The sequence below is a fragment of the Labeo rohita genome, chromosome 16 (assembly GCF_022985175.1).
Source record: "Labeo rohita strain BAU-BD-2019 chromosome 16, IGBB_LRoh.1.0, whole genome shotgun sequence".
NCBI lineage: Eukaryota > Metazoa > Chordata > Actinopteri > Cypriniformes > Cyprinidae > Labeo > Labeo rohita.
In genome coordinates, this window is record NC_066884.1 from 33,446,811 (window position 1) to 33,467,987 (window position 21,177).

Sequence of the window (21,177 nt, forward strand, 5' to 3'; positions counted from 1 at the left end):
TTATCAAAAAAATTAACTAAAATAAAAAAAACCTCTCATTTCCAGACAAAGCTTAATTAAATAATTTACTGTTTGTAATGCAGCTGCAGTCAGATCTAGTACTGCTTCATCTTTCAACAAATGTGTCTTTGTGAACTCTCAATGATGATGTGCCTCATTTACGAAACAAAATGCTCCGATCAATCCTCAAACACGATCCAGGATTCCATTAAAAATAAACTATCCACTTGTTTAAACCAAACGCGTCAAAGCAAACAGACTGAAGTGCGAGGACTGTGTCAGAAAGCGAATGCGCATCAGTGTAGACAAGATAGCGGCAGTGATTGTAAATTACTATTTGCTTTTGATGCGACGTGACACTCACATTCAGCGTGTCAGCCGTTACGTGACTGAACACCAGTGGGCGGGGCCTATGGTGAGAAGATGACTATTTGTCGATGCCTTGCTCTGGAGGCGGTATTTATCCAAAAAGATCAAAGTAATTTTGATTTCTCGTGCCATGACCTCTTTAAGTAGCAATCTTTTCTTGAATATACCAATTGTATATCCGAGTGAAATGGATTACTGAAAAACAAAACAAAAATGTCAATTGGTTACTTTTATCTAAGTTTTTGATTGTTTGGAGGCAGACCTGGATGTTAGTTTGCATTTGATATTAAAAAAGTGGTGTATTTAAAAATAAATAAATAAAACATGCATGGATGAATTATTCACAATAGGAAAGTTGCATTTAGACAACAGAATATTCACTTCATATTGACTTGGAACTTTCTGAACTTTTAACTTTCTATTGATAAGGTTGATGTTTATTTTGGAACTGGCAGAAAGATAACTTTTGTAAACTTGCCAATCAAGTACAATCATTCAAAATCTTTTATTTATTAGGGCGCGAGCACCGATGGTGCTCAGATGGTGCTCAGATGGTGCTATTGGAATTGCTCAGATTCTTCTTCTTCCTTTTCCTATCCAAAATAATAAATGTGCTCAAAAACTCATGAAACTTTGCACACGCCAAAAGTGGTGAAAATTTACATCTGGTATGTGATTGATTTTCAATCATCTGAAAGCTGAATAAATAGGCTTTCCATTGATCTATGTTGGAAACGTTTGTTAGGATAGAACAATATTTGGCTGAGATACATCTATTTCAATATATGGTGCAAAAAAATCAAAATATTGAGAAAATCACCTTTAAATTTGTCCAAATTAAGTTCTAAGCAACGCATATTACTAATCAAAAATTAAGTTTTTATATATTTATAGTAGGAATTTTACAAAATATCTTCATTGAACATGATCTTTACTTAATATCCTAATGATTTTCGGCATAAAAGAAAAATCAATAATTTTGACCCATACAATGTTTTTTTTGGCTATTGCTACAAATATACCCCAGCGACTTAAGACTGATTTTGTGGTTCAGTGTCACATATGGGTTTCAGAAGTGAGTGTGGCAAAATGGCTCGATAGCGCCACCTATAAAATGTCAACAAAGTGCCTCTCGAGCTGTGTTTCACATACATGTAGAAAATTCGGTACACACATGCAACACACCAACACCTACAAAACAGTTCCCTGGTACGAAGTCCGAAACCCAACAGGAAGTGTGTTATTTTGAATTTTCTCAGCAGGTTTTGTGCCATTTTTGCCATTTACAGGTGTTGTATTTAAACAAACTCTTCCTAGAGATTTAAACAGATCAACACCAAATTTGGTAGGTGTAATCTAAAGCGCTTTGTGATGTTAAATTGCTTCGATGTTTCGCCATGAAAAAAGAAATTGTTACAGTTCAGACATACAATGTCTGATCTACACCAAACTTCACATGTTTGAGTCCTGCCCTGAACACATGCCCATGACCATATTCAGTTATAGCCATAGCGCCACCTGCTGGCAACAGGAAGTTGCATGTTTTCTCATAGATTTAATGACATTATCATTACATTTGACCTTTGCAATCTAGATCTTGAATTTTCGTTGAAGGGCGTTTATTTTTGCATATCTGTCAGTCTGAGATGTTTTTGCCATTATGCATTGCTGTGGGTTGTGTGTGTCTTGCTCAAACACGCTCAAATTTCATTGTCAAAAGTGGTTTGGTAATTTCCCAGTTTTATTCGTAAATTTGTTGAAAACTATATAGACAGTCTGTTTCCACTTTTTTTCCAGCTAAAATAGAAATCACATTAATTGAAATTAGTGTTTAGTTTACTGTTATTTACATACGTGATACTGATATACCGTTTAGTATTTGATAAAACTTTTTTTTATTTGATCATAGTCAGTTAAATGAATCCCAAATGTCAGTAGACTGTTAGGTAAGAAACAAGCAAAATGGTGATGGGAAATTTCTTTATTACATTATCATGTCACTAATACAAACAAATGCCATGAAAACGGTCAACCACAATAAAACTATCCACAAAATAAGTGTAACCAAAGTGTCAATTTTTTTTTTTTTTGGTGAATAGACACATTCTTTCAACATTTTTCAGTGACGCAATTTAGATTTTTTGCATTTCTTTGAGAACTTTATACTGTGATTCTACTGCCATAATCAATCTCACAGGTTTTATATTTGTCTAATTTTAGACACTGAGTGACAGACCGTTCATCCAAAAACTCTTCCGACCAGTGTCTCCTGAGGGCCACGCGCTTACATTGGGAGATCTGCTGAAGGAGCAGTTTCCTGCTGCCATATGTGCGGAAGGTGAGCTGTGATCCACAGGACGAAAATAATTCACACAGATATTATTTGATGAAAGCATGTTTGCAGTTTAGACTTATCTCTCACGGGAGGTTGAAATCAGAGATGAGAGGAAAAGACATTAGAAGAAAACAAATCTTAAACATCAAACAAAGAGATTTACAGAAGAGATGAGAAATAGGAAAAGAAAGGAAAAAGACAAATCAGGGTTGCATGAATGAAATCCACAGCCAAAACAGGGGCGGTCTTGGTTTCTCCTGAGAGGAAGTAGATAAGCAGACAATAGCAGTGACAAACGTAGCACCTGCTGGCGGAGATGCCTGCATGACGGAGCACATCTGTGCTGCTTCTAGCCCAATTCATGACCTGCTTGCTTTGTCTGAACGGCCTGGTGGTTTGGTTAAAGAGAAAGTGGCACTTTGTGCTTCTCTTTTTGTTATCATCCTGCCTCTTCCATATATGTGGGATTTGCTTTGACAACGGTGCAGAGCAAAGTGTTGAGATTACAGGGAAATACATGTCTGCTTACTCAACCTGGGAAATACCTTTTCTGTCTCAAGATGGTCTCAAATCGTATTTGCTTATCACAGTGTCTGCTTGATTAATCATTTATCAGTCACACATGAGTGAAAAGCTACATTTTGTGACTTTAAATGTCTTCTTTTTATCAGCAGATGAGGTTTTCTGTTTTATGAAAGGCTTTGATGGCATCTTAATGCCACAGATGATTTACAGTACTGTTATGGTTGCAATGAAATGGGGTTTCCCACAAATAAAAATAAAAAGCATCTGCTTTATCCAGACTGACATGTAATGACATGTATTCTAGCCAACTTTATGTCTCAGATACCCAGCAGAATGGAATCAGTTGCTAGATGTTTACCACTTTTGGGGTAAAAATGGAGACATGCTCAAACGGTGTGGTCTCTCCTACGCTTTTCACAATAAGATAAAGATTTTATATATCGAAACGGCAATACATGGTACTCTAAAATTTCCCCATGTTCTGCTTTAGAAGTCGGTCAGAATAGTGAGAGGTTTTATAGTGAATAAGAGGGTGTGTGGTGGTATTATTTCAAATAAATGAATTGCGCAGAAAACCCCCGCCCATCAGCCCTTCATGTCAGCCCACGCTGCGAGTGGGGAAACCTCCAGCTGGCCCACCCACCTCCATTACCACCAGTACGTCTCACTACTCTACTTTCAGTGGCTGTCATAACATTGTAATGTGGTAACAGAAAAAGGGTCAGTGACTCACAAATTATGAACTGTATGCAAAATGATTAATTTTTAAATTAGCAATCAGTGAGCTTTTCAGAGACTTAGATTGTAAATTCTGTATTTCTGGGTAGTTTATACAGTGTGTTAATGGATTGCTTTTAATCAAGATTTTTAGATAAACTATATATGAACGTATAACAAAAAGCATATACATTAGATCACGTTTTGCAATATTTTTGCAACTTTTTTTTTTTTTAACCTTAAAGGGAGTTCACACAATATTTTTAAATGGTCATAATTTAAACTTTGAGTTAATTATGACGTTGTAGAAGTAATTTCTATTATATATGCCATTTAATCCAAGTCTTCTGAAGGAGATATGACTCATTTGGTCATACGTAAATTATGCGTTTATTTACATATAAACATTGATCAGTGTATATAGATAGAACACATCAAATATGGTAAACGGAAACTCAACTGTACTTGTGTGACATGAGAACAAATCTTGTTAGTTCTTGCAAGTCAGGCAAGCATATTTGAGTTTCTATTTACCACATGAATGCAAGTAGAAACTTTTTTTATGAAGTGCGCTCACTCAGGGATTTTACCAGAAAAGATTTTAGATTATTTATCAAATGTTAATGTAAAAAATCTTGTATAATTGTAACTGTGTTTGCTTGGTTTTTGTTTTGTGTTTATTTAACTTGTGTATTATTCATGCTCAGTTTTTGCCATGAAGATAGGCTTAAATGCTGACATGGCAATAAAAATAAATAACTGCTACTGCTGCTGTTTACAACATGTTTGGAACGATTTGAAATTCAATCATTTCTGGCAAACTGTAACCAAAAGTTGATATCAATTGATTCTGCAGTGCGACAAATTAAGTTTTTAATATACAAATAGAGTAAAAGAATGTTTACAAAGTATTTGTGTCAACTACACAAGCTAATCTTACATTTAAATGAGTTTTCGTGGTAGTCAGAGCATAACAAGTACCCTAATAAAGGGGTAATTCCAAAATTTTTTCTAGTGATAGTGAAGGCAATTATGACAAAATTAGTTTGCTTTAATGAGTCAATAAGATGGAATTTTGTGAATTAAATGTTTACAATAATTAAAAGGTTAGTTCACCCAAAAAATGAAAATTATCCCGTGTTTTACTCACTCTCAAGGCATCCTAGGTGTATATGACTTTTGTCTTTCAGTTTCAGTTTTATTAAAAATTGTCCTGGCTCTTCCAAGCTTTGTAAAGGCAGTGGCCGGGTGCTTCTGTTCAACAGTCCAAAAGAAGTCCAATAAAGTGCATCCATACATAATAAGAAGTGCCTCACATGGCTTTAGAGGGTGAATAAAGGCCTCCTGTAGCAAAGCAGTGCGATTTTGTGTACAAAGGTACGGTTTACAAAATCGAAATTCCTGGGTACGGTTTATTAATCCGTGAGCACGATTAATGGGGATGGATTGCAAAACCGTTGCCACGGATAGTTTTTGTTTCTCCTACAGGTGACTTTGCGGGCTCCGTACGTATGCATTGCGCCTTCGCCACTGAGAAGTGACAAACGTGGAAGCGAAGAGAGCAAAACAAAACACCAGTCATGAATTAGAAGTACAAAAGGAGGATTTGTAAAGAAAAATGTCAGAGGATTTCTATATAAGCCAAGAGGAGACTGGTTTTCCTTTGCTAAAGTAAGGAAACGTTGCTTCCTTCGCTCCTGTAAACAAATGGTTTTCGCGAGATCAGCGGCGCATACACAACGTCAGCATCCTGCGTTATCCGTCCAGAACAGCTTGCGCATATGACAGTTAGTGCAAGTCAGAGAAAAGTGATTTACGTTTTAAATTTGGATATTTTTTATTGTAAAAACACATTGATTCGCTACAGGAGGGCTTTATTCACCCCCTGGAGCTGTGTGAAGCACTTTAAATTATGGATGGATGTGCTTCATTGGACTTCATTTGGACTGTTGAACAGAAACACCCACATACTGCCATTATAAAGCTTGGAAGAGCTAGGACAATTTTTAATATAATTCAGATTGGATTCGACTTGAAGAAGAAAGTCATATACACATAGGGTGGCTTGAGGGTAGGGCTGGGTGATTTTTCTAATAAATTCGAATTTAATGTTTTGCCAACGATTTTATTTTTTAGAAATTGAGGAATCTCAATTTTGAATAGAAATATTACCAAACGTCAGAATTAGACAGTTTGGCAATATGCCAATGAAAACACTAAAAATAAAAGAACGATCCAACCGCATGTCGGCGCACATAATTAACCCCTAAGATGGGAGTGAACTTCTTTTAACTCAAACTCCATGTTTTTTTAGAATGCCGTTTCATGCATTAGATGCTCCAAGAGGTGCAAATGCAACAGTCAAACATGTCCATGTTTACATAGAAAAAACAATGGAAAAGCAGCGCAGCTGAGTAAAAAAGCCTGTAAAGAACTACTACTGATATTTCATGTTTGCATGATGGTGACTGTTTATTGTTTTTACAGAACATTTTTAGTTAATAATAGTCATTTTGAATTTAAATTACCTTGACTTTTGAGATTTTTTTTTATGCATTTTCCTATTTCTGAACATATAATATGTATAAGGCAAGTTTGGACAAGATGCAAAAATATTTAACAAGTGATTTGTTTATCATTTACATAATGTTGACAACATTGTGTGGTGCACTTGGAATAGAATTTCCTTTAACTAGAGGGTTAATAAAGAAAAAAGTTACATGAATCATGTAGTTACATTTTCAAGTTGACAAGTTAAATAAAAAAAATTAAAAAATCGAGAATCGGTCAGATGTTCTAAAAAAAAAAAATCAAGATTTTCTTTTTGCCATATGGCCCAGCCCTACTTGAGGGTGAGTAAGGGTGTGTTCACCCTTGTAGTTCGATTCGTTTGGTTTATTTGGTCTGGACCAAAAAGGAAAATTATACATTTGGTCCTGATCTGCCTAGTGTTCACACTGGCATTTTTGACAGCGAACCTAAAGGAATAGTGATACGTTCACAACCTGGTTGGTCGGGTTGAATGACGTATATTTTGTGACTGAACTCACTGAACACTCCAAACAAAAGGAAAAGTTGCGTTCCACTTAAAGCAGCGTTGCAGATACATCAAAGTACCCGCTTACTGATCGGTCTGCTCATCGCCGCTGTAAGTCGAACACACACAATGCCGTCTGCTGGACTAAGCACGTCATTTTTGCGTGCGTATGATTTTATTTTCACCACCTGCAAACTCACAAAGAGCTCATAAAAGGCACTTTACCGCCTCGCTGCTCTACGTTTGCCCTCTGCTTGTTTTATTTTGGATACACTGCTTGTTCCCTTTGTGAAATCATGTCGCATAGCATCACATCTTGTCATTACTTCCTGTTTTTGGTTTGTTTAGAAGTATTTGGCCCGTGTTGCGTTCGTATATAATTCGAACTGCACCAGAGTTCATTTGGAAGCAGACTGAGACCCATATTTTTAGCCGTCTCGGTCCGGTTGTTTGGTGCGCACCAGGGTTCGGATAAGCAGTGTTCACACTTACTCAAATGAACCACACTAACAGAGCAATCGCACCAGGGGTCGTTTACTCTAACCAAACATGACAAGTGTGAACACACCCTTAATCATGGGCTAATTTTTATTTTTGATTGAACTAAACTTTTAATGTGTTCATGCAATGTTAGGTTATGTATTTTGTCCTTTTAAAATAATTAAGGGAAAAATACTGCACAGGATGTTGTTACAGAAACCTGTGACTAAAGATGTGTGATAGTATTATTAAAGGGATGCTTTACCCAAATATGAAAATTCTTTCATAATTTGCTAACCCTCATGTCATTCCAAATCTGTATGCATCCCTTTTGTACACAAAAAAAAAGATATTTCACACAATGTTGGACTCAAAACAACAAGGAATAATCTTCCCTTTTTTATCTTCCTGTTTTTAGGTGAACTGTACCTTTTAAAAGTTTTCATTAGCAGCTTTTCAGTTCTAAGAGCCGCATATTTAAAATGAATGGTGTCTAGTGCTGGGGGTAACTCTTTCGAAGCAGCTCCCTGTACTGAAATGTTTTTTCCCGCCTTTTGTCTGCCCATTAAAAACGTCTCTAACCTGAAAGAAGCCAAGGGTGATATGATGTAATAGGAGGATTGATGGAATATACGTTTTTGCGTTTTCGTTATGAGCTTTAAAAGAAGTTAGTCTTGGTTGAGTGAAATGCTCCAAAGCGACAGAGGTCCAGAGCCGACCCACGGTAGGGCTTTTGTGTGGGCGTTTGTCATAACTCAAGTTGTGTTCATTTACTATATGAGTTTGTGTTGTTTGAATTCCCCTCGCATCATTCTGAGAGTGACACTGGGGACGCACCCACCTTACACCCTTACAAACTCCACGGGGGCAGACACACACACAGAGGACTTCAAGGAATGAGTTAACTTCTTCTGCTCATCACACTATTACTGTGTGACTTTAAAATCAGGGTCAGTTGATTGTTTAGTCCTCTCTATTCCAATAGCCCTGCAACTTAAACTAGGTACAAGTCAGTTCCGTTATTACGTGGATGTTTTGTTCATGGAAGTGTGTGTGCTTGTGTTTGAAATGGTCATCATGTTTAGTCATATTAGTTTACCGGAACTTCGACCCGGTATGTTTGCTTCTTCCATGTTCTTGGTATTTGTGGGTTTTAATTTTTTCCTGTTGAGCAAAAGACCATGCTGACTTACCCGAGGAACTAATTAACATCTACGACTGTCACCGGTTTTGAAGGATACACGCAATGAACACTTGCCAAAACGCTCATTTGTTTCTTGTTAAGCTGATTTTATTAAATGAGCTATTATTCACAACATGGTTCATGGAATCTTTTTCTGTCTTAATAATAATAATAATAATAATAATAATAATAAATAGTTAATAAATATTATTATTATTGTTATTAATTATGATAATAATAATAAACCTAACTACCACTAATCTTATAGGGACAACAACATATTTATACAAATATCAAAATACATACAAAATATAAAATATTTTAAAACATCAAAACAACAAGAGTTTAGTACAGATTTAAATGTTCATTTTTAGTAAATCATACATTAACATGTGTCCTAGTGTTTGTCCTGTTTAATTTTTTTTTTTTTTCTAAACAAAAACTTGTGTAACACAAAAAATGTAATTCTGTGTAACAATAGTTTATATACCATCTTAATTATAATTTTATGTTTTAATCCAGTATTTATAATGATTTTGCCACTGTGTCTTTGAAACTGGTAAGGTTTACCCATTTGTCAGTTTTAATTAAATCATTTAAATAATATAATAATTTAAAATATAATCAAATTTCGTATGATCGCTTATTCTTTTATATACACAGTATCTCACAAAACTGAGTACACCCCTCATATTTCAGCAATCATTTTAGTGTCATAGTATCTTGATTTAGTATATAGTATCTTCTCAAATGACAATACTATAGAAATGAAAATTGGATATGTTTTAGAGTAGTCAATGTGCAGCTTGTATAGCAGTGTATATTTACTGTCCCCTAAAAATAACTCAACATACAGCAATTATTGTCAAAACAGCTGGCAACAAAAGTGAGTACACCCTAAGTGAACTTGTCAAAACTGTGTCCAAAGTGTCAATATTTTGTGTTAGCACTGTTGTTATCTAGCACTGCCTTAATCATTCTGGGCATGGAATTCACTAGAGCTGCACAGGTTGTTGCTGGGATCCTCTTTAAATCCTCTATAATGACATCACGGAGCTGCTGGATGTTAGACACATGGTGTTTCTCCACATTCCGCTTGAGGATGCTCCATAGGTGCTCAATAGGATTCAGGTTAGATCACCTTCACCTGCACCTTCCTCAGTAAGGCAATTGTCATCTTGGTGGTGTGTTTGGGGTCTTTATCCGTTTGGACCAGTTTCTGAAGGGAAGGCATCATGTTCTGCTTTGAAATGTACAGTACATAATGGAATCCATGTTTCCCTCAATGAACCGCAGCTCCCCAGTACCAGCAGCACTGATGCAGCCCCAGACCATGATGCTACCACCACCATGCTTGACTGTAGGAGAGAGACAGTTTTCTTGGTACTCCTCACCAGGGCATCACCACACATGCTGGACACCATCTGAGCCAAACATGTTTATCTTAATCACATCGGACCATAGGACATGGTTCCAGTAATTCATGCTCTTGGACAGGTTGTCTTCAGCAAACTGTTTGCGGGCTTTCTTGTAAGCCAGCTTCAGAAGAGGCTTCCTTCTCGAATTACGTCAAAGCAAACCAACTTGTTGCAGTGTGCAGCTTATGGTCTGAGCACTGACAAGCTGACCTTTTACTTCTGCAATTTCTAAAGCAATGCTGGCAGTACTCATGCATCTGTTTTTTGAAGCCAGGTTCTGCACTTGACGCACAGAATGAGCACTCAACTTCGTTGATCGACCCTTGCAAGGCCTATTCCGAATGGAACCCGTCTTGGAAAACCTCTGTATGACCCTGGCCACGGTACTGTAACTCAGTTTCAGGTTGTTATTGAACCTCTTATAGCCTAGGCCATCTCTGTGGAGAGCAACAATTCTAATTCTCAAATCTTCAGAGAGTTCTTTGCCATGAGGTGCCTTGTTGAACATCCAGTGGTCAGTATGAGAGAATTGTACTCAAAGCACCAACTTTTAACTGCTCTAATACAAGATACACAACTTTGTATGGTCCTGTCAAGCAGACAAAAACATGAACAAGAACATGAACATTGCATGGTTAAATGACATACTGCTGTTGTCACTTAGGGTGTATTCACTTTTGTTGTCAGCTATTTTGACAATAATGGCTGTATGTTGAGTTATTTTCAGGGGACAGAAAATGTACACCTCTATACAAGATGCACATTGTCTTCTCTAAAATATATTCAAGTTTCCTTTCTGTAGTATTGTTCCTTAAGAAGATATACTAAAAACATTGCTGAAATGTGAGGGGTGTACTCACTTTTGTGAGATACTGTATTTATAATTACAGGTAAAAATAAAATATGTTGTTTCATTTTTACATCAATATATGTTAAGCTGAATGATGATGGAACATTATTTCACCCATGCATTGACATTTTATTTTCACAAAAGTTATTTAAAGCACTAAAGCAGATGTTTTATTTGCATTTAATATGTTTTTTTATGTATATAAAATCACTTTTATAAATTTAATTTGATGTGGATATGGGACACCCACATGGGACACCTTGTCGTTGACCCATATACACACACTCCCGTCCAGCAGTTAACATCTTATGATGTGGAAATCTGTAAAGACATAAAGTTGCGAAACTAATTTGGTATTTTATAAAAAATAGCTAAATTAAAAAAGAAAAGAAAAGAAAAGAAAAGAAAAATAAAAATAAAAAGTATGGCACATACAGATGGTCTGACAGTAGCCAGATGGTGTTTGCTAACATTGATGCAAACAATGATGATTATTGTGGTGTAAAAGTATTTTCTCCAAACCTTTTCTTTAGTTGAAAGGTGGAGAGATTTACTTGTTTCATGCCGAAATAGAAAATACTTGTATTTTTGACCTTATTGACAGCTATGCCTAATGAAAGCGCAAATGATGCATGAATCTAGTTAAAGATAATTGAGCTGACAGCGGGCAAAGGGAAAGCTGAGGCCATGCCTTTTTGACCACTCATTTAATAAACAAAAGAATGCATTATTACGAGGAGTTCCTTCCTGCACCCACGTTATCTGTGTCCCCAACCTCTCCAGCCCTGAGCTACAACTCATCAGACTCATGATAAATGGAGTAAGTGGAGTAGACATGATGAATTGCTTTTGTGTGTGTTTGAGAGAGAGTGTTTATTTGTGCTTTCTGTATCCTGCAGTGAAATTTTAGGATTCGTCATGGGGAGATTGATGCAGGGAGATTTGGTGTTGTTTATCTAAATGTTTTTAGAGGCCAAACAGCAGTTGGTTACTGTATGCTTGCATGCAAATGATCCAGAAGGTCATGATGCAGTTCAGTAGTGTGAGAAGGTCATCCAGCGCACATGCTGATGCCTAAACCATCACTTGCTGTCAAACTGAAACTCCTTCCCTCCAACTGCATTAGCCATTTAACCTCCATGGGTCAACAGGGTAATGTTACTGCCTCTAGCGTTTCCCTCAATTTTCCAGTCGTATGTAACTAGCTACGCAGCGTGAACTTGGTCAATTTGTTCTGTGCAGGAGATGATGCAGTAGTGTAGAATAGAACTAATTAGTAGGCTGTGGTTTTTCTAACAATAGAACCTCTCATAAGATCTGATTATGTTCTTTTCACATTTCTTGGAATTATAAAACAATTGTTAAAAAATGTCAAGAAAAAAAGGAAGAATGTTTCTCGTGGTCGCACAAAAATTAAAATGAAAACCTGAAAATAGACTCACTCTCTGACCATCCAAGATGCAGATGAGTTTGTGTCTTCATTTGAACAGTTTTGGGGAAGTTTAGCATTAAGTCACTTGCTCACCGTTGGATCCTCTACAGTGTATAGATGCCTTCATATTAAATCAGAATCCACAAATAATCCTGTTTAAAAATATGAGTCCATCATCCATAATAACGCTTCCTCTAGTTAAAAAGTCCATCTTCTGTTGACCACATCAAAATCCAATGACGCATTTGTTTAGAACTATTTTGGACAGTTTTCAGTTGTGAATGTGGTTTAATCTGTGCATTTCTCTCCTGATTCAGACAAGACAACTTTCTCACTGGAGAAACACGTATATTAGCTGGAAACAACAGTTTGAAGTTAAAACATCTTGCTGAATTTGTTTCTTACAAACACACAGCTTTTTGCTTTAAGTTTTTAATTGATAGACTGGAATGGTGTGGATTACTTGTTAATTGTTGTGTTTTTATCAGCTGTTTAGTCTTGGGTGATGGCACCCAATCACTGTTCCGATGTAGAAACAAACTCATCTACATCTTAGATGGCCTGAAGTTGACTACATTTTCAGCAAATTTTCATTTTTTTTTTTTTTTTTTGTTGAACCATTGCTTTAAAAACATTTTGACTTAAAGGCTTATGCTTTAAAGAGGTCATGAACTGAGAAACCAAAATTCCTTTGATCTTTAGACATATATTAGGTCATTGTGCTACAAAACATCCTATAAGTTTCAGAACTCAAAACTTTTTCGTTAGTCTAAAAACAAGCTTTATTGAAACCAAAACAGGTTGTGGAATGTGCCACTCTGATGTAATAGTGTGGCTAAACGCCACCTCTGCAGAAGATCAATGCATGCTTATATCGCTGCCTATTTAGCCCCGCCCACCAATTCATGCATATAGTCTAAATAATGGGAGAGGCAAACGCAGGTCTGTGCAGAAACCAAACGATAAAGATCACTCTGAATGCAAGAAGACGCTGTGCAGCGCCAAGTTAGTGCAAAGTAGGGATGTCACAATTCTCAGTATAATATCAAACTGTTTGGTATGACATCCACGGTTTAATACGTGCTTGTGAATTGCGTTTTTTCGGTTTTGCTTTTTAAATAACTTCCTTGTTTTATTTCTCTCGGAATTTGCTGTATTTGTATGCCTGCGATTTCACATGCTGAAATGAAGAAACGCTTCCCCACTTATATTTGAAAAAGCAACACACGCAGAGCATCTTCCATTCTAATGACATGCAATGATAAGCCTTTCTAAACCTGTTGTCCAACAAAAGAGTTAAAAAAACAAAAGTTATAAAAAAACATTAAAACTTGTTTTTAATTCACAACAACAGTCGAGTGTTTGAAATTACTTCCTTATGTGATCTGATGTGGGTTTTTATCACAGAATAAGGCAGACAATAAATAGCTATACTTATATTCTATGTATGTCGATTAGCAATGGCTTATGAAAATACACGAGATGGCTTGAAGAACACAGATAAACCAGATATTATTGCAGATAATATTGTGTTTATTTTCCTTACATTTCATCATTCAAAACGTTTAGCGTTGTATCTTGTTTTTTTTTCAGTTACAGCAATAGCGATGCCTTTATCCACATTAGAGAAGCTGGAAACGTCATCAGTGATACTTTGATGCATATGTGGATTTTCTGCATGAGGGCGCCCTCTGGCGTCCAGTAGAAATGAAACCTATTCTATTTTGCGTAAAAAAAAAAAAAAAAAAAAAAAAACCTCTCTCAAAAGAAAAATTAAGCAGACATATACTAAACCACGCTTTTTCTAATGCACAGAGGTTTACGGGAGTATTTTGTTAATTTGTTGCAAAAAAAAAAGCCACACTGAAGTGGCAAGATATCAGAACCGAACCCGAAAACTGGTTAAAAACCGAGGTACTTATTGAACCGTGGACTAACTGTATTGTTGCATCCCTAGTGCCAAGTAAACTTTATTTTTAATGAAGTTTCAGACCACGTCAGTAAGAACTTGGTCCTTTGTTAATTTAATTTTATCGTGGATAAAATTTACAAACAAGGAACTATTCGATGCAGGGTTTTCAGAAAGATTGAAACTAAAAGACAATGCATGCTGCGCCAACTACATAGAATCCAAAAGTAATGTTAACTGTTTTTATTATGTGGTCACTAGGGATGTCACGATATAATATCGAACCGTTCGGTACGTCATCCACGGTTCAATATGCGCTTTTGAATTGTGGTTTTTCGGATTTGCATTTAAATAATTTCCTTGTTTTATTTCTCTCGAAATTTGCTATGTGTGTGCCTGTGATTTCATGTGCTGAGATGAGGAAACGCCTCCCTGTTTATATTTAAAAAAGCAACACTTGCAGAGCATCTTCCCTTCTAATGAAATGCAATGATAAGCCTTTCTAAACTTGTTGTCCAACAAAAGAGAACATTATAACTTATTTTTACTTCACAGCATCAGTTGAGTCTTTGAAATAACTTCCTTTTGTGATCTGATGTGGCTTATCATAGAATGAGGCAGACAATATACTCTATACTGTATGTCGATTAGCAATAGCTTATAAATATACTTAATCATTATGAAAATACCCGAGATGGCTTGAAGAACACAGATAAACCATATATTATTGCAGTGTTTATTGTCCTTACATTTCATCATTCAAAACATTTTACGTTATATCTTGTTTTTATTCAGTTACAGTAATAGCGATGCCTTTATCCATATTAGAGAAGCTGGAATGGAACATAATCAGTGCTACTACTTTGAGGCATATGTGGATTTTCTGCACGAGGGCACCCCCCTGGCATCCAGTATGAATGAAACCCATCCTATTTTGCATAAAAATTCAGAAAAATAATACCTCTTTCAAAAGAAATATTAAGCAGACATATAACAATCCACACTTTTTCCAATGTACAGAGGTTTACATGAGTATTTTGTTGTTAATTAGATGCAAAAAAAACAAAAAAAAAAACACACTGTTGTGGCAACCGAACCAAACCGAACTGAAAACCGTGGTTAAAAACCAAGGTACATATTGAACTGTGGACTAACTATATTGTTGCATCCCTAGTGGTTACTATTGCTTTGTCTGATATTATAGATAGTTTGATATGTACTGAGTATTTATTTGTTTTAACCTAAATCAAACCAGCATCTATCTATGAAAGATGCAGGCTGTGAAACATATGCAGCTGTTAGCCAATCAAAGCAGTGGGCGTTACTTCAGAATTTACAATCTGCCACGCCTATTCAAACAGAGCGTTCTGATGACGGGGGTTAAAAACAGGACAGAAAATAGCCTATTACTTCTACATTATGATCTTTTTTGATGTAAAACATTAAAAGGGGATCTCAGAGAATAGTACAAAATAATTAAAAAGGCAGTTCATGGCCCCTTTAAATAAGTATTGTTGACAAATTTGGTCTCTATCTATCTATCTATCTATCTATCTATCTATCTATCTATCTATCTATCTATCTATCTATCTATCTATCTATCTATCTGTCTGTCTGTCTGTCTGTCTATCTGTCTATCTTGAGGGTAAAGAGCTGCAGTTTATGTAAAGGATGGCTACTTCAAAGAAAGATTTATTTTAAATTCTGAACTTGCCAAATTTCATACATATAAAATTGTAAAGAAAATAAAGATTAAGTAGGCGTGCCCAAACTTTTCACTGGTAATGTATATCTTTCAAATACTGCAATATCTTAGAAACTAAGAATTCCAAATGTACCAGTTCAAAACCAAGATCATACCAAAATATAAATATAAGTTGTTATATAGTTTTAGTGGTATTTACTGTGCAGGCAGTGAAATATAATACCGTATATATGTATATTAATATACGCTATGCTTGCATGGCTTTGTAATGATCCTGGAGTATCCAATCATGTAATTTAGTGGCAACAACTATTAGATGTTACACATACCAGGGGGGGTTCAGGCCTTTGACCACTTCTTGGGCACAAGTCTCACATCAAAATGTAAAAAGCATGCTCATTTTCTAGAGGTTATTACAAATTATGGTGACTGGGAGCTGCATTTTAACATTTTCTTAAATGCCATTGTTCAGTATAAATGTTAACAAAGATAAATTCCAGAGAGAAAGAAAAAAAAAAAAAAACATTTACTTACATTTCGCAGTTATGTTGTTATGCAGGTATTTACATTTTGTAGAACAAAGTGCCTTAACAGCTTGTGAGCTTATATGTGTCCTTATTTGAACCTTCTCATAATCACGGTGCATTTTAAAAAACATTGTTAGCAAACTCGGTTGTAGGTTTTGTCATTACCAACATAATTCAACAGTTCTATTTTTCCTGAAACCATAGTTCCAACAAACATTCGCAAACAGCGTTGCAAAGTTGTGTGGTTGGAACTGCAGCTTTTGATCTGTGGTTAGAAGCATGTTGTTAGTATGACATGCAGACCTAAATAGATCAAAATAAGCAAGGTAGATTACAGTATATTTTTTATTCCATATACTGTACATGCAGATTTCATTGTGTCTTTTAGTTTGTCAAGGAAAAAAGTACCTGGTGAAACCCCAGAGTATGACAGTAGAGGGGACTCACGATTGAAAGAAACATCTTTAAATATAGAAAAACAATGACGAAGAAAATATCAAAGTAGTTCTTCAAGGCCATATTGTTATTTACATCAGTAATCTCACATTGATTCTCGAACTGATTGAGAAGCTGTAACCATCTCCATTACATTATTAACACTTCTATGTTGTTAAATTAAAATGATTGGATCAACAAAGTTTCTGCAGTTTTGGGAAACAGTTGTGACTAACTAGTTCATATAGCACCACTGTGTGACAAGCTTTAACGCACAGTAGAACATAACTTTTTTTTTTTTTTTGGACATGACTTGAATAGTACTTTTCTTGATGCTTCGTTGTGACCTTTTCTCTCATTCACACTCATTCCAGACGAGCCAAAGAGATTCCAGGTTATGATTCACGGCATTGAACCACTGCTGGAAACACCCATCCAGTGGTTGAGCGAACACTTGAGCCACCCGGACAACTTTCTCCACATCAGCATCATCCCAGCACCAAGTGACTGATTCCAAAGGATCCAGCTGTCCGGTGATGGAGAATTAGCGATAAAAGATCTGCAGAGACGTTCTGATGGCGCACCATTTCTTCCTGATTTCTCATTCTCATCCTTGCAGTGGCCTTATCGAGCGACGGTCATCAAACAACAGAATCCTGTGCACTTCACACGAAGGAGACGCTCTCAATACGACTCGGTTCATTTAGAGCTCTCAGATGGGTCCTGTGTTCTTGCTGCCTTTAAAATTCTTACATTCATACATTTGCACAAGCTTGATGTGATTGTACTCCCACATTAACTCCCGTTCCACTCTCTAATTTGCAAGTAGCATACGCTTAGACTCTCAGATCTGTTAATTATTAGGAGGAATTCTGTTTGGTGTTTAATGAGGCCACTAAACTGCTGTACGTACTACACGACCGCCATGGGGCTTGATTTATCAACATGTTTTATGGAAGCATCTAGATCAGATGAGGTGTAAAATGAAGATGGAATTTTTGCATAAAAACTAAAGCAGGAAAAATGTTGACTTGGGGAATCGAGGGACAAATATCGGTGACTTCATTCACTGGATTAAATGTGTCAGTGTCTGGTTTTGGCAGCAGTGTAGGGGGTCACACAGCTCAGTGGAGGTGGTGATGCCACGAGTTGATTAGTCACAGTCCCAGACAAATGTTAGTGGGATATAGCACAAGTGAAGCTCTCTTTCCCAGACACTTTTATGGGTCACTTTCTTCTAATTTTCAGGGGGGTTTCATTTGGTTGGAAAAAGGTTTTTATTAAATTTGAGCAAATATTTGATCTTTGAAATGGGTTTGTATTCTACAAAAAGTTAATCAGAGGCCATACAGATGCATTATCATATCACACTGTTTCCAACAAATTAACCTTACAGTATTTTTCCCCCCCATTTATTTACAACCTGTAGGCAGACTGGCTGTCTGTGTTTAGGGGGATGTGGGGACTGTAGATCAGTGCTGCAGACGACACACAGCTGAGAGTGATTATTCGTTTAGAGGAATCGGTGAGTGTTTTACCCCAGACCGAGACAGAGAGACAGCGGGCAAAACCGCAGAGCTTACGCCACCACCAGGCGACTTCTCGGCAGACTGTTCTTGAGACAAAGCTGTTTGTGTACAAACTTTCAGATGTTTATATCATTCCTTGTATGACTCTGAATAATTACAGAAATAAAGATGCTGCAACTCCTCACTACTAATAACACGGTTAAAATGGTAATAACATGGTTCAAATGTGCATTTTCTTGCGTTATTTTAATTGCGGTGATTGCTTTTCTGTCTTTGCTAGATTAATTCAGAATGCATTTAATTAAAACAATATTTTATAGCTATGCAGTGTTTGGCTCAGTGTTTGTCCTTTCATTTTTCTGAATGAAATTGAAAATTCACCCTGTGTATTCTATAAAATTCATATTATTGATCTTATTGTAAACTATTTATCTCCCTTTCTTTTAATTGAAATTTGATAATCTTCCAGTGAAATGGCGGATTTCTCTCTGGTGACATTCTCCAATCATTAAATCTGCTTAAAGGGATAGTTCAACCAAAAATGAAAATTGTGTCATTAATTACTCTCATGTCGTTCCAAATCCTTAAGACCTTCATTCATCTTCAGAACAAATCAAGATTTTTTGTTTTTTAATGAAATCCGAGAGCTTTCTGACACTATAGAAAGCAAGGGTCCTACCACGGTCAAAGCACAGAAACGTAGTAAGGACGTCGTTAAAATAGTTAATGTGACATCAGTGGTTCAACCGTAATTTTATGAAGCTATGAGAATACTTTGCTTGTCAGCAGCATCATACACATGCGTTGTTGTGCTCTCAATAATAGCAGAGGACTTTCCCAGGAGAGAAAAAATTGTTGAGTAAAGTTATTTTAGTTTTTTTTTTTTTTTTTTTTTGGCACACAAAAAGTATTCTTGTAGCTTCAGAAAATTATGGAAGCTATATGGTCTTGTAGCTTAAGAAAAATACACATATTTAAAACATAATCACTTTAATCTAGCTTGTGCTGACAGTTATACACAAGCAGCTACGGGTAAATAACGTAGGATGCATGCGTTGCGCATGCGCCTGTGAGTCTCGTGAAAACCAACATTTGTTTACAGGAGCAAAGGAAGCAAAGTTTCAAAAAGTAAGTTTTTTCCTTTGACTTTTTTGTTTACAAATCCTCATTTTGCACTTCTAATTTGTAATCGTTGTTTTGTTTTGATCTCTCCACAGCACATCCGTGTTCGTCACTTCTGAGCGGCGCGTGTGCAATGCATATACGTCTTATGTCGTCAGCCTGGAGCTGCTTCCGTGTACAACTGTTAGCGATATATGCAAATATTAAAGTGATTATTATGTTTTAAATATGGATATTTTTCTTGCAATAATGCATTTATTCGCTACAGGAACCCTTTATTCACCCTTTATAGCTGCATTTTGCAAGTTCAAACTCAGAGGCACCATAGAAGTCCACTATAAGGAGAATATTTCTGAAATGTTTTCCTCAAGAAACATAATTTCTTTATGACTGACGAAAGAAAGACATGAACATTTTGGATGACAAAGGGGTGAGTAAATTATCTGTAATTTTTTGTTCTGGAAGTGAGCTAAAATGAGTGAATGAACTGGTACAGTGTGGACATGACTGAACTAAAAGTAGCAGTTTTACACATAGCCAGAAATTTGGTTTTTGCAACCTAGTCTCACTCTAATTTGTAGGAAACAACGTGGTAAAAGGCATCTTTGATATTCCTCTAAACCACTAGATGGCACAAAAACGTGGCGTAGCACTTTCCAAAACATCTGCCTTTCAAGATACACGTGCAAATGTGGCTGATTCTTGACACGATCGCGGACAGCGGCGCAAAATGTATTCTGTAATATTTGATATTTTTAAAAATGTATATTTAAATAGCAACTGAGAATCGCTAAAATTTTTGAATATATCTTGAGACAAAGGTCTTTATGATTTTCAGTTTTGTTTAATGCAATTAAAACAGCAGTTTTTAAATAATGAAAGAATACGTTAAAGTATGGTATTTGGGGTTAAAAGCGCCCCTGCTGTTGGGGCTAAAAGGCACAATAATTAACATGATAATTAATAGAAGGCTGACTTTTCCATTTGTTGACATGACATTGTTAGATTCAGATGCCAAATATATCATCTATTATGTTGGATGTCCATCTTAGAGATAATCACCATGCTTAGAATGAAACTATCATATTTAAAAACATGCTATTAATCATATCATATAATAAAATATTAATTGTTGTTACTACTGTAAATCTATATTAAATTACTATGGGATCTCTTTCTATGCTGTCAGAATCTTTACATTTTAAAATGATTTAAAATGATAAAATGTTTTCTATTAACATATTTTAGTTACCCCATGTGTGGGGTAAAGGCCCACCTTGCCACCTCATACATTCATAAGATTTTTAAACAAAATAAACGACTTGTATGATTCATTTTCACACAAAATCTGTTGCTCCATAAATGTTCAATGCAAACATATATATTTTTCTGCAATCATACACTTTGGGCACAGTGAAAAGCACATTTTTTCCTAGCGTGTGCCTTTAGCCCCATTGTACCCTTCATATTTAGCTAAATTATACATATTTTGTAGAGTTCCCCAATTCCTATGAATTCGTACGAATGACCTACCCCTAACCCTGCCCCTAAACCCACCCGTCACGGAAAAGAAAAATGAGACAAAGTGAGGTTGTATGATTTTG

The 21,177-nt window shown here is 36.0% G+C and overlaps 1 protein-coding gene across 3 annotated transcripts in view; it reads left to right on the plus strand.

Annotated features, from left to right (window-relative positions):
* Positions 1 to 18,770, plus strand: part of atg5 (ATG5 autophagy related 5 homolog (S. cerevisiae)) — a 30,776-nt gene extending 12,006 nt beyond the window's left edge. For all 3 annotated transcript variants that reach the window (XM_051131532.1, XM_051131533.1, XM_051131531.1), the window contains exons 7-8: positions 2,590 to 2,707; positions 17,297 to 18,770. In XM_051131532.1, coding sequence (XP_050987489.1) covers positions 2,590 to 2,707; positions 17,297 to 17,433 — 255 coding nt within the window. In that variant the 3' untranslated portion in view covers positions 17,434 to 18,770. The remainder of the gene's footprint in view (positions 1 to 2,589; positions 2,708 to 17,296) is intronic.
* Positions 18,771 to 21,177: the final 2,407 nt, after the last annotated feature.